We start from the raw sequence: 13,803 nt of genomic DNA, 5'->3' as shown, positions 1-13,803 counted from the left end.
ATTGAAAAGTTGAAAACTGGGCTCTCACATAGAGAGGTGTGCCTAAATCAATTTAGGTGTGATAAATTCATTTCCCTTACTATACATACCTATCTAGACGTATTATAAACAAGCTGTCTTTTGATCAAGATAAGCATCTAATAAATGTATAAAATAATTAAGGAGATAATTAATTCGACTGTCTACTATAGGCCGTGTATTCGGGCTTACTACTAAATATAATCGAGCCCAATAATGTGGCTGACCAAGGGTAGAGTGGTGTAGGGAAAATATAAAAGATTGTTCCCCATAACTTAAATTTATCTTACTACGTATATAAATAGGGATTATGTATATCTGGTAATTGTTTCCTCCAATACTCCCACACTAGCTTTGCTTCCTCCACGTTTGAAGTTCTTGATCTCAAAAAATACGAAATACTTACTGGAGATTGGAGAACCGGAGAACACATGTCAAAGGTAATACATTTAACTTTATTAGACGTTACAAAATTGTTGCTAAAAATTTCGTTAATCTAATTTTTAAGTTTAATTTCTACACATTATCTGTGTACTTTGAGTTTAAAGTCTTTGAAAAGTCATATAACAAACATGTTTATCATAGAATTTTTTTTGAAAAGTTATATAACAAACATATTTATCATAGAAAAAATTTTGATTACAAATTGAATACATGTATGGAACAATACTGTGCACTTAATTTAGCTGTGCTGAAATTATAAAAACTCGAAAATAATTTATATTATGTGGGGGGTTTTAGAGGAAATGCTGAATCTGTTAATTAGATTGGATTCTTCTAAATACCTATTGATATTGTGTTATCTAATTGCATTGTTGAAAACTGCTGACTTATTCTTATTATATCATTTATCTTAGCAGTTAAACCATCCTATAGTCTCATCTGATCCTAAGCCATTTTACATGGCAATACCAAAATGGGGAGAACTTCCATTAGACGTGCTCATCATAATAGTTTGTACTTGTTGGAGACGCACAGCAAAGTTTAGTCATCAATCATCATTGACAACTCAAACCCCATGGTTGATGCTAGCACAACCACCTCGTACTTGTTCTATAGTCTCTACAATTCCAAGGTTCGTCGTGTGGATTTGCCCACACCACCTACACCACCACCACCAGATAGTATCATGTACAATCAATACTTATAGAGGCAACTTTATCCACCCAAGGAGTACAAATACAATTGGAAGAGTGATTGGAGGTACTTCTCTTCGCGTGGATGGTTGATTTATGTAACGCAAATTGGTCTAAACATCAGTCTTATGCATCCCGTATCAGGGCAAATAGTTCAAACCCCTGTTATATCAGGAACCATCTTGCGTTCGATGGATCTTTTATGGCATGATAGAAAGTATTTACATATGTTCCATAAATTCGCGCTGTCAGAAAGTCCATCAGTAACGCAGGACTACACTGTTGCAATGGTTATAACTAATACTCTGGCTTTCTGGCAGAGCAGTGATGATAAGTGGACTGCACTCGACAGTAGCCCTTACCGCGGTGCATACAGGGATGTCACTTTTTATAACAAGGAATTCTACGCTGTTTATCATCCTAATGCATATGATCCTAAATATATTAGTAATGTTCAGGTAATGGCTTGTGGGAAAACTTGCCCTTGGACTCCAAGGTTAGTTTCAGAGCTCCGAACTGCAGGAAACAGCTATGCTAAGAAATTCTACTTGGTGGAATCAGATGGCATGTTGCTACTTGTGTGTCGTTACACGAAAGTGGTATTCGATTCGAAACAGATAAGAAACACATACAAGACTAAATGCTTTGATGTGTGGGAGGTGAATGTCATGAATGGGTTACTAACAAAGGTGAATGACTTGGGTAATAGAGCACTTTTTGTAGGGTTTAACTCTTCTTTTTCTGTGGAACAATCAACTTCAGTATTACTCCGATATATATTTGGAAAGAGATTACCTAATAATTGTGAGGCTTGTGAAACTAATTGCATTTATTATACCGATGATTAGTTGGAATATTATTATCTAAATGAAGGCGGGCATGATATAGGAGTTTATAGTTTATTTACCAAAGAAATTTTTAATTGTTATAAAGGTCCTTCGCGTTTCAGTGTATCTACACCACCCTTATGGGTCGAGATCTTGGGGTTGTTTATTCGCCTAGTCTAAAAACACAATAATAATCAATTTGCGTTCAATATTGCATTTTTGTAATTATATTAGCAAATGATATTTTTTTATTTTTTTTCCTACTCAAAATTGTTAGAAACTTGATTTAAACCCATGCATCAATATTTAATCAAAATAACAAAATATTAATACATAATATTACTATTTTTTTAATCTTATACAATTCAGGTTCACACATATACAAACAAATTTTAAATCTTCCAGCAATTATGATCACCACTGTACATCGCATTCAAGAATTTCATGGTTTTCAAATTCTAAAATATGCTTCGTTGCCTGCAAAAGTTTTACGTTTATTTGTGTGGAACATTAGATGAGTTTATATAGGATTGAAAAACTATTGGATTTAAAGTGGTGATAAAGTTTATTAAATATGATAAATTTTATTAACGTTGAACTTAATTTTTTAGCCGAATAAATGATAAATGATGAACATTTTTTTTGCTGGAAAAAGAGAAAGGATATATTTTTAGTTTCAATGATTATTAAAAACTGATATTTTTTATAATTGAACGTGATTTCATTTTTTTTATTAGTATTTTTTACGAAAATATTTTATTATACTCACTTCTCATATTTCATTATTTTTTTACGTGAATATCATTTTTTAAGTTTAATAGTATTTTTGTATATATACGAAATCAAATAAAAGGAATCCTATACGTTAACAATTTTTTAAAAATTAAAATCCTATGTGGCTCTCTAAAATCTTGGGAAAAAACTCCCCTTTATATATATACTAGTTTTGTGTCCGGGCAATGCCCGGATTGTCCTAGCTTGAATGTTAAATACGATTATATAACCCCTTTTGATAATGTAAAATATTTAGACATACGATATCATATCGCTTATTTATATAATAGTGTACTTTTTGTAGTTTTATATGTAAATAGGTATCTATGTTATTATTAACTTGATATTTTTTTATTGCACTTAAATTATTTCTAATGAATTGAAAGTATTTCTACCAAACTGAAATTATATTTTCCGATTAAAACTTATTTTTTACTGATTTTTTATGTTTTATTAAAATATATTATAAATGGATTACATTTTAAAGAACTTTTTAAGACGAATTTTATGATGGAAATAGTAATGGGTTATAAGATATTTATAAGAGTTATAATTAATTTTGTATATATGAAATATTAGAAGTATATCGATAATAAAACACTATACAACATTTTTATCTTACTAAATCCAAAATTCGCTTACTTAGCCTCATATGTGTCACAATAATACATATTTGTCGCCTACGTGGTTCGACACTTGGCGAAAAACTGGAATGCCAAGTGTCGATGTCTCGTGGCCTGGTTGCGAGTCCGGCTTTATATATTAGTGATATGATATGATACAATATGGTATGATATTAGATTAGGTTGAAGTATAGGTGTCATTTTATATTTTCTATACTAGATTTTTTTTTTTTTTTTAACATTTTGTATATTCAAAGTGATATCTTAATCTCTCTAACTTTATTTTTAGTTTTTTTTTTCGTTTACCTTTTCAAAAATTTTACTTATGTGACTTTATTGTCTTAATTTATTTGATTGATTACAACTATATAATCTTCCTATGAAATAAATTGTATACCACTAGAATTTTCTAAATTATATATGGTACTTGAATATTTTAATTAAAATATGGACAATTTGTAAATAACCACCCAAAAATGTACATGTTTTAAAAATAACCTCCCATTTAATTTTTATTTTTTATTTTTACCACCCCTTAAATTAAATAACCGCTCAGATTACCACCCATTTCAAAATTCCGATGAAGTTTCCGACAGTGGGCCCCACTTTTTTTAATTTTTTTTCTTTTTTTTCTTCTATTCTCTAGATTTCCCACTCTCTCACCCCGATTTTTTCACTCTCCATCTTCTTCCTGCCTTCCATTTCAAGCTCACTTCCAAATTCTTCCTCTTCTTCATCTACAATTCCCCACCGGCAACACCACCCACCAATTTCCTGGACAACCACCATAATCAACGCGCTATCACCTTACACGCAGCGCCGCATCTAGCCATCACTGCAAGCCACTTGCAAGCCGCCGGACCTCCATATCGAACAGCTAAAACATCAATTCACACCCACAAATCAGCCCCAAAAATAAATTAAGAAGAAAGAATAAGGTCGATTTAGGGTTCATGCTTCAATTGAATTGGGGGTTTTCTTAAATTAGGGTTCCTATTTTAAGAAAACCCCCAATTCAATTGAATTGGCAGGTGGTGGTGGGAGTTGGTGTGGTAAGTTCGTTGCGATGGTTGTGAACTTATGGTTGATTTGAATTAGCTAGTTGTTGACTATGGTTTGATGCGATAGAGTTTGCGCCGGAGGTGGATGATTATGGTGATGATGATGATGATTTTGTAGGTTGTTGTTTGAACTATTATTATTGTTGTTGTTTTGAGAGAGTGACTGAGACATCATCATCACCATTAACAACAACAGCAACAACAACAACGAAACGAATAATCTGCGAACAACATTTACAGTTCACTCTCATTATTTTAAGGTTTTACAGTAATGATTTCGTACACAAAAAAAAAAAAAAAAGGCCAAACTGGGGAAAATTACAAATGGGTTTTTGCAATTTTGTGTGATTGTTTTGTAAAATAAGTATGTAATTGATTTGAATTAGCTAGTTTGAAGCAGAAAATTGTTTGATTCAATGAAGAAGGCAGGAAGAAGATGGAGAGTGAAAAAATCGGGGTGAGAGAGTGTGAAATCCAGAGAATAGAAGAAGAAAAAGGAAAAAAATAAAAAAAGTGGGGCCCACTGTCGGAAACTTCACCGAAATTTTAAAATAGGATAATGTGAGCGGTTATTTAATTTAAGGGGTGGTAAAATAAAAATAAAAATTAAACGGGAGGTTATTTTTAAAACAGGTACATTTTTGGGTGGTTATTTACAAATTGTCATTAAAATATTTTAATTATGGGATCAAAAAAAAAAAATCAAACTGTATTAGTTACGAGTAAAACTTTAATTCTTTCTGTTACGAGTACTCCGTAGCCCTTACGGAGTACAATATTTCACAACAAAATTTCGATAATTGACAACAACAAAAAATGTGGCTAAACTAGCATTTTCTCTCTTGGCTCTTTTCATTGGTATCATCTTGCACAATAATTTATTGCACCTGGCAGAAAAATTCTCTCTTTTTCTCTGCCTGTCTAATAACTCCCAAAACAAAAAATCCAGCAAAAATGTTAACTTATTTCACAAATTCAGTTCCCAACACTTCACTCAGAATCCCCTACTTTCTCTCTCCTCAAGTTCCCACCTCCAATCCCAGGTCAATTTTCTTCCTTTTATGTCAATAATCCAATTATTCTCTTTTAATTTCTTTATTCCAATCAATTTTGTAAATATCCATTTGTTAATTCAGCAAAAATTGCTTAAAAAAAATTCAAACTTTGCTGTTTATGCAGGGCAAAAATGATGTCTTCTTCTCTACCAGAGAATCGCATTGTTGTATGTTTTTTCACCCTTTTATTTTCCTATTTTTTTGGGTGTGTATGTTAGCAAAATTAATTTGGAAATGTTACAGTGTGACTAAGACTGATGCTCATGTTAGCAGCTAGGTTGTGGAGGTGTAGTTGTGGACTTGTTAGCTGCTGTTGCAAGCTATCCTAAGCCAGATGACAAGATTAGAAGCACCAGTTTTCAGGTAATGGTAATTAATGATCTTATTTATGCAAATTTTGATGCTCTTTTTTTTTTTTTTTTTTTTTTTATAATTAAATTAATTGATAGCTAATTTATTTAGATTGTGCTAAAAGTTTTTGGATGATTTACTGCTGAAAAATGTTGTGGATTATAGGCTATGGTAGGACTAAGAGTTACTTAGCTTTTAACTGTTAAGGTTAAGTTTGAAGTTGGGAAGTATGTCAAGAAATTGAATTATGGACAATGAATTGGTAGGAAATTGATGTAGATTGTGGGATTTGAATCAAGTAGTATTTGTTATGCTTGATTGGATGTTTATGATTGGACAGTCGAAGGGAAGTCTATTTTCTGCAGAATGCAGGGAGTTATATTAGAGGATAATAAATTAGTGCAAGTATAACCCTTTTTGTGGACAAATTGTTCTAGTCTTTTTCTGGAAATATTTAGTATGGAAATCAATAAGTAGCAATCACTTGAGACAAGTTACTCTATACATTGTCCACACTCGAGTTAAGGTGTACATAAAAGATAGAACATCTTGAGCAAAATCAAGTTAAGCTGTACATTAAAGATAGAACAAATTCTCACTTAATTTCTCTGTTACAATAGGGAGCTTTGAATGTGACTCTGTGAGAAATCAAAAGCAAATTTCTGGTTTCCCTATGCTGTGTATCTCCTAATTATTTTCATATTTATTCACTCAGTGGACATACATATCACTCCACTAAGCAGAAGATAAGTCTGGGAATATATGCACTTACTTTAATCATCGATTCATCGCAAAAGTTAAAGTCACAATTTTCTAGAATATTTTTAAAATATGGTACTTGACGGTCAACAAAAGTCAACAGACATCTGTTGAGAGTAACTATCACGATGGTTTGTTCCATTGGAGGGCTTATTTGGTAAGGAAGAGGGAATACAGCATTTATGGACTTTGAACCATCATAAAAGTGATTACCAGTCATATACATGGTCTATTTGCATCATATCTTGGTTTCTAGGTGCTTGTTTTCTCTCCTTGTTGAGTGTCTGATCTTTTGTTAATTTGTTATTACATTGCCCAGACTTTGGCAGAAGAACATTCTGTTGCAACTGAAATACTAGTATTGTTTGTTAATACATGCCAATCTAAATGGTGTTTCAATTAATCTCTTTATTCTGCTTCATTTTGCTTTCTCATACACAACAATTTTGTCAAGGAATAATTTCTTGCCATGATGTTTCTAAAATTTTATAATAGTCTATATTAAAATATTTACTATGCTATTTTTCCAGCTGATACTATTGTGAATGCACTGATGAATGTTTTCATAGGTTCAAGGAGGTGGTAATGCTGGAAATGCTTTGACATGCGCTGCTCGGCTGGGGTTACATCCAAGGCTAATATCCAAGGTCTTTAATGTGCTTTTGCTACATTTCTCTCATTCAAATTGTTGTTTGTATTAGATTAGCTCAGCAGATGTTTTATCTTATCATTAATCTTAATGCATTCATAACATATTATTTTTAGGTTGCTGATGATGCTCAAGGTAGAGGAATACTAGAAGAGCTTGAAGCTGATGGTGTTGATACTTCTTTCGTTGTTGTAAGCTTATTAATTTGCTACTTTTCAATTTCTTAAATCGGGTGTTCTGGTAGTAAGATAGCTGCATATAAATAAAGAGAACCATATCAATAATGGTATTTTGATAGCATAGCTTAATAAGAAGGGCCAATGGGTGCATGATTTACAAATTTCGTTGGTTATACAGATTGAAGCTGATATAAATCTTATTATCCTGCTATTAATAGTTACTGCCTTTTTACTAATTACATAAACACCGTTCCCAATCTTTAAAAAGAAAAAAAGATTTTTCTTTCAAGGGGTGAGTATTGTTAAGGGTTCAAGTTTAATAGTTTAGGTGCCCAAGTTGTAAGGCAGAAAGTATAGTGCTATCAACTGTTAAGGTATCAGTTTTTTAATGGTTTGGGCGAGAAGGGTGAAAAAGGTAAAAGCCTGTGAAAATGTGGTGCTATCAAGTATTAACTATTGGTAACCAACAAGGGATAAGCCTTAGGTTCCACCATCATCATATTTACTGTCAGTAGGATTCACACAAAAGAATTGTCCTTTCAATCCCTGATGCATTTCTGTGACTTCTGTCCCATTTTGTATTGGAACTATTACATTTTTTTTAGCCTTATGTATGCTTTCTTTCCAATATTCTTCGGATAATTTGTCCAACACAAGGGTAGTATAATATATTCATTACCAGAGGACTAGAAACTGCTTTCTGTTGTGCTCAAATGTTGGTGAAACTCCCATTATATCTATGGAGACTCGAAGTACAAGTACCAGCAACTTACATTTAACTGTTTTCTGATCCATTATAGATGTCAGTTCTAGTCTTGTTGTTTTTTTTCCTCCCTCTATTGAAGCAATCCAAAAAAGTAAAAACATAATCATAAATCTAGGCACCGTTTTTTTTTTGGGATTTTTGCAAAGATTGGGTGTCTAATTAAATTCTGGGTAACTAGTTCAGAGTAGAGTTTGTAGCTTCTCATACATACAGAATCACAGAGAGATCCTGGGATCGTCTTTATCTAATTTCAAATGTGATTAGGATTCCTCTTAATTTCACTTTTCTAGAGACTGGTGAACTTTTGGTCCTTTGTTCTGTAACTCCCCTTCTCTTGAGTCTTGACTGTTGGTAAATGTTCCCTTAAATCATGATTATAATTAAATTTATTATACCCGTACAATGTCCTTAAGCTCATAATACTTTGTATGAAAGTACTAAGAAAAACCATGTAAGCCCTTCTAAACTGTATCTGTTTTTCATACCCCTCATTTCTGCAGGTCTCACCAGAGGGTAATTCACCATTTACCTATATCATTGTCGACAATGAAACGTAAGTTCTAGTCATAACTTTTTAATCTTTTGGCAATGTTTGTTTTGCATATTAGGAGAAGACAGAAAAGTTGACTTATTAAGTACCAGCTATTTTATGTCTATAGTCTGACATAGAACTTTGTAGCTTTATTTTTATAAAATTATATGGTAAAAACAGCAAATCATATTCTTCGTTCCTTTCTGAATCCAAATATAATTCTGAATGTTCTATTGCCTATAGGCTGTTAGTATTTAGTGATGAGCAAATTGAGCAATAACAGACTATTTGCAGTTTTTTTTTTTTTTTTTGTCTGATTATAAAAACTTAAATGACCAGGTCAGCAGAAAATCTTTGTATACGTTTTATGTATTGATGTGCTTGTAAGTTGTAATATCTACTCTAACAAATACTTAATATCCAATATATTGATATTTTCAGGAAGACTCGCACGTGCATTCATACTCCTGGATACCCCCCATTGGTACCAGAAGAACTCTCCCAGTCAAGATTAGAATCTGCTATAGATGGAGCAGGGCTTGTATATTTTGATGTTAGACTGCATGAAACTGCTATAGTAATTGCGAAAGAGGTAATTACAAAATTGTTTTGTTTCTAGTTCATTCTTGTCCTTATCAATGGATTCTGAAATGTGGATAGTCAGCCTTATGCTATTCAGCTACAGGGGCTATGCATACTTTACTGAAACTGTGGTCTTGAATGAGGATTTAGCTTGGTTTACTATATACTAGTAATGTCTGATCAGTCTTCTTTATTCAGATGATCATGTTATTCTATTCATTTTTTTTTCTTACTTTTTGATTTTGTTTATTTTTTTCATCCCACTGTTATGGAAGCACGATGTGCTTTTTCTAACTCAAGGATATCTTTAACGAGTTTAGTGTTCCAAATGTTAAGATCATTGGTATATTTGGGCTCTACTCCTTCAAAAGCCTGTTTAAAATTTAATAATGGTAACTAAAAAGGTCTAAGGATTCGTATTTCATAAGGGTGCTTATTAATAATTAATCAGGTATTAGGTAAAGAATCCTAAACATATCCTTTCTTGTCTGCAATTTTTGTTACAATGTCAGTCAATAGACACATGACCTATGTGATATCAAGTTGAATTTTCAGAGTGATATCACACATCGTAACACATAAAGCTGATGAGCTGCTTCCAGATAAATCTAATGGGGGTATCATACTGCATTCACAGCTACTGCTCATAGAACGATGGTATGGTAGGATGTACTTAACATCACTATCTGTGGCTTCTTAATAGACCGATATACGTCTTTTAAATGCACAACTTTTGCTTGAGAAAAATTGAAGGTCTTTGGAGAAATTTGTTTGCCATCCTTGCTGTTGAGACTTGACAGATGAACACTTTCACAACTTGCTGCATAGTTGCTTCGTTGCAGCTTGCTTTCAAAAGTAATGCAACAAATGGAATGAAGCAAGATTGTAGATGCAATTTAAGAATCCAAGGTCTGTTAACACTTGCATACAAAGACACAAGGGGGAGAAGAAAATATGAGTCAGAGTCCAAAGACCTTAACTAATTAAAAAAAAAAGTGGGAGCATGTTTACGTGTGAGGAAAGTGGAGGCTAAATTCGATACATCCGAATTGTTAACACAGTTTTCTGAATATAGGATTTATAATATCAAAATATACAATATTCAGTTTTTAATAGAATGGACAGTGCCCATGCTTTGAGCTACAAAAGATTGGTCATATGTGCTTTTTACTACTTTCTTGAGGATACTTGCTGCTTAAGTTCTAGTGTAGAGCTCATTTTATTGTCATAGAAGTAGACTATGGCAATTTAGTAGGAGGGTAGGATATGGATTAGTTTATGTGCTTCCTCTATTTGAAGTAAAATGTGATGTAAAGACTGTTTCTTCTTAACTAGCCATCCTCTCTCATCCCCCAAATCACAAAAATTTCACATAAGATGAATGAAATCAACATGTCATCTCTTCCAAAAAAAAACATTTCATTGTGTCTGATCTGTTTCCAGTGCAGGCAACTCGTAGAAATATTCCTATTCTAGTTGATGCAGAAAAGAAGAGAGATGGGCTGGATGAGCTTTTGAGTTTTGCCACATATGTGGTGTGCACAGCGAAATTTCCACAGGCAAGACTGGTGACTTCCACCCCTCCCCCCCCCCCCCTCTAATAAAAAAAATATATTAAAAAAACTTTTTGAGGCCTTCACATTGACTTCTTCCACTTTAAAAGTTTATTTTTTGGGTTTTTAAATTGTTTTTTAGGAGATTTCCTGCATCCAATTTTACAGGTATGGACAGAAGCTTCTTCTGTACCAACAGCCCTTCTTTCCATGTTGTTGAGATTACCTAAAGTTAAGTTTGTGATTGTGACTCTTGGTGAAGATGGATGTATCATGCTTGAAAGAAGTCACAACAGTGAGTCTTCTGTTTCTTACATTTAGAACAAGTCTTCATCAATTGGGTTCATGAATATGAACCTCTGATGATATTAGTTTAACCAACATATAATATTTTAAACTTGTGGCTTTCAGCCTTTCACTTTTACTATTCATCATGCAGAAGCTTCAAATTCAGAGGAAATGTGTATCGACGAAGTTTTTGAATCTCTGAAGCGAAAGGCACCCAGTGACGACTCCAAGCCATCCTGTGTTTCATCGGTATCAATAATGTTCCTGTTATACAAAAATTTATGCAATTGCTTGTCATATCTTTTTGTATATTACGTCCTCCTTTCTTTTTTAAAGTACTTGACTTGTTTCATTTATCACATTTGTAGATGCATAACTTTAAACATAATATCTTTAATTTTCAATAAATAAAAATTATATAAGATAGATATTCTAGCAAGATCTCACATGATTGTGTTTTTCCTTAACTATAACTAACAAAAGACAATTAAAAGAGAATATGCGAATAGTGCAAAAGTCAAATTAGGTCAAGTAATAAAGAATGAAGTATTTTGTTTGTTATTGTTGATGCACATAGTACTGCCTGCCCGGCTGCCCCAGGTCAACCTTCAGTCCTTGGCCACCTTGCTATCTGTGGCATGACTTAAGTCTCAGCTTTGCACAATTTCCCTGCTCTTCTGGCAAACTTCTTGCGCTGGCATATTGTTTGACATTCACCCGCTTCTGCAATCTCAACGGTCCAAAAACCCAGTATCTCTGTCCTGCTTGATTTCAGGATTCAATTTCTATCCCCCAATCTCTATTGTTTATTTGGGTTAGGACCTCGAGTGGAGATATGAGGATGCCTGCAACTCAGATTGGCCATTCTTAGAGATGAACAATGCATTACACATGTGTTAAGCAAATCATGAAGTAACTAAGTTAAATGATGGGCAGATCTATCATTTTGTGCTGAGTAAAATTGGCAGTGCATCATCAAAGCTCCATGATATCGATCTGAGTTAACTTAATACGCTTCTATTTTCTCTTTTGCATGTTGATATTTTCAATTCAAGGCTGATATCTGATAAGAACTCTTTTGTCCTCCATTGTGTCAATGTCCAGTCTGTGGTGACATTGAAAGCAGATGGGATTGGGACACTATGTGGGAGGCTACACGTGGGGACAGCTGAAAAGATTCCACCCTCTGAACTCGTTGATACAACGGGTGCTGGAGATGCATTTATTGGAGCAGTTCTTTATGGTATATATATGATACTTATATATATTTATCTATAAAAGCAGCTTCATTTGTCATCTGGGTCATTCAGCTGCATTCTCCGAGTCTGCATTTGTATTGCATATCAGCTTATGCACACTCTCATCTGGACTTTCTGGTTTTATATGCTGGAAACTACTGTGACCAGCTTTTTTAAGTTTCAAAATGTAAAGTAGGACATAAGCTAATTCAGAGTATGTAATATTGTTGAAATAGGGGAACAAACAAACATGTCAGGCTGCATATAAAATGGTTGACTTGAAACTATTCTTCCGTTGTTATTGAGTCTCTGAGGAACATTCTCCCCAAACCCCAAGCATACTGCAATTTGTCTCATTCATCATACTGCAATATGATTTAATACATTAATATGCGTTATACTAATTTTTTTTTTCGCAAATTCACAGCTTCATGTGTGAAGTTGCCTCCAGAGAGGATGTTGCCGTTTGCTTCGCAAGTGGTAAGTAGACTGATAAATGGGTATCTCACATCTACAATCTGGTAGACAAAGACTGTTACTTGGCCTCTTCATGTTGCCTCAACAATTTAATATCTGACTCTATTTTGTGTCAAAAACATGGAAAAAATACATCTGAAATGGTAGACTGTCTATTTATAACATAGTGTAAAGTAAGATTTACCAAACAGACAACTTACATGCTCACCCTGCATTCCATTTCTCTTACTAGGCTGCCTGTAGCTGTAGAGCATTGGGAGCTCGGTCAGGTCTCCCCCATCACTCAGATACTCGTCTTGCACCATTTTTACACGAGGGTTCTGAAATTGCTGGTCTGGTGCCATGAGTGTGCGTAAGCAAAATTGGTATATACCTTATTACCTTATAAGAAAATGTGCATTTCTACCCTGTATAATATTGTAACTTGCCCCAAATTGGCATTTCCACCCTGTATGACTTTGTAACTTGCCCCGAATTGGCATTTCTAATTACTGACTATTATGAATGCATTGGCTGATTTTGTACGGTGATCATCAGTTATCCTTTTGTCAATTCCTTAACGAATTCTTTTGATGTTCTTATTTTTTGTTGATCTTCATTATTCGTTGGAAACACTCTGTCAGTTCTCTTTTAAATACTTGATAGGGATTATGTCAGGCCTTTCTAGATCAACACTAGGTAGTTCTTATTTTTTCCTTAGTAATGTAACTGTGATTTTGTGAGTTTCACTTGTATCATTAATGTATAATAAGCCAATCTATTAAGATTAGCATACTCGTGTAGTGTCCCCATTATACATACTACTGGTGATTTCTATCTGCAATTCGTTCATAATTAGAACTCTAAAATTAGGCTTACTGTTGTGAGAGTTCTCTCTTGATTGCTTACAGTGTGACAGTCTGCTCGTATCTTTCATTCATCTCACCTTTGCAAAC

The 13,803-nt window shown here is 33.5% G+C and overlaps 1 protein-coding gene across 1 annotated transcript; it reads left to right on the top strand.

Annotated features, from left to right (window-relative positions):
* The first annotated feature begins 3,889 nt into the window (after positions 1-3,889).
* LOC110689676 (ribokinase-like) lies at positions 3,890-13,447 on the top strand. Its single transcript, XM_021866451.1, has 13 exons — positions 3,890-5,482; positions 5,619-5,661; positions 5,768-5,857; positions 7,174-7,251; positions 7,370-7,444; positions 8,699-8,751; positions 9,172-9,322; positions 10,761-10,871; positions 11,034-11,160; positions 11,305-11,402; positions 12,258-12,396; positions 12,819-12,871; positions 13,101-13,447. The coding sequence occupies exons 1-13, from the start codon at positions 5,394-5,396 to the stop codon at positions 13,212-13,214; spliced, it is 1,221 nt and encodes a 406-aa protein (XP_021722143.1). The 5' UTR covers positions 3,890-5,393; the 3' UTR covers positions 13,215-13,447.
* Positions 13,448-13,803: the final 356 nt, after the last annotated feature.

This window comes from Chenopodium quinoa, unplaced genomic scaffold (assembly GCF_001683475.1).
Source record: "Chenopodium quinoa cultivar QQ74 unplaced genomic scaffold, ASM168347v1, whole genome shotgun sequence".
Lineage (NCBI taxonomy): Eukaryota > Viridiplantae > Streptophyta > Magnoliopsida > Caryophyllales > Amaranthaceae > Chenopodium > Chenopodium quinoa.
Note: the sequence above shows the minus strand (reverse complement) of the source record. Positions and strands in the feature narration are given on the sequence as shown.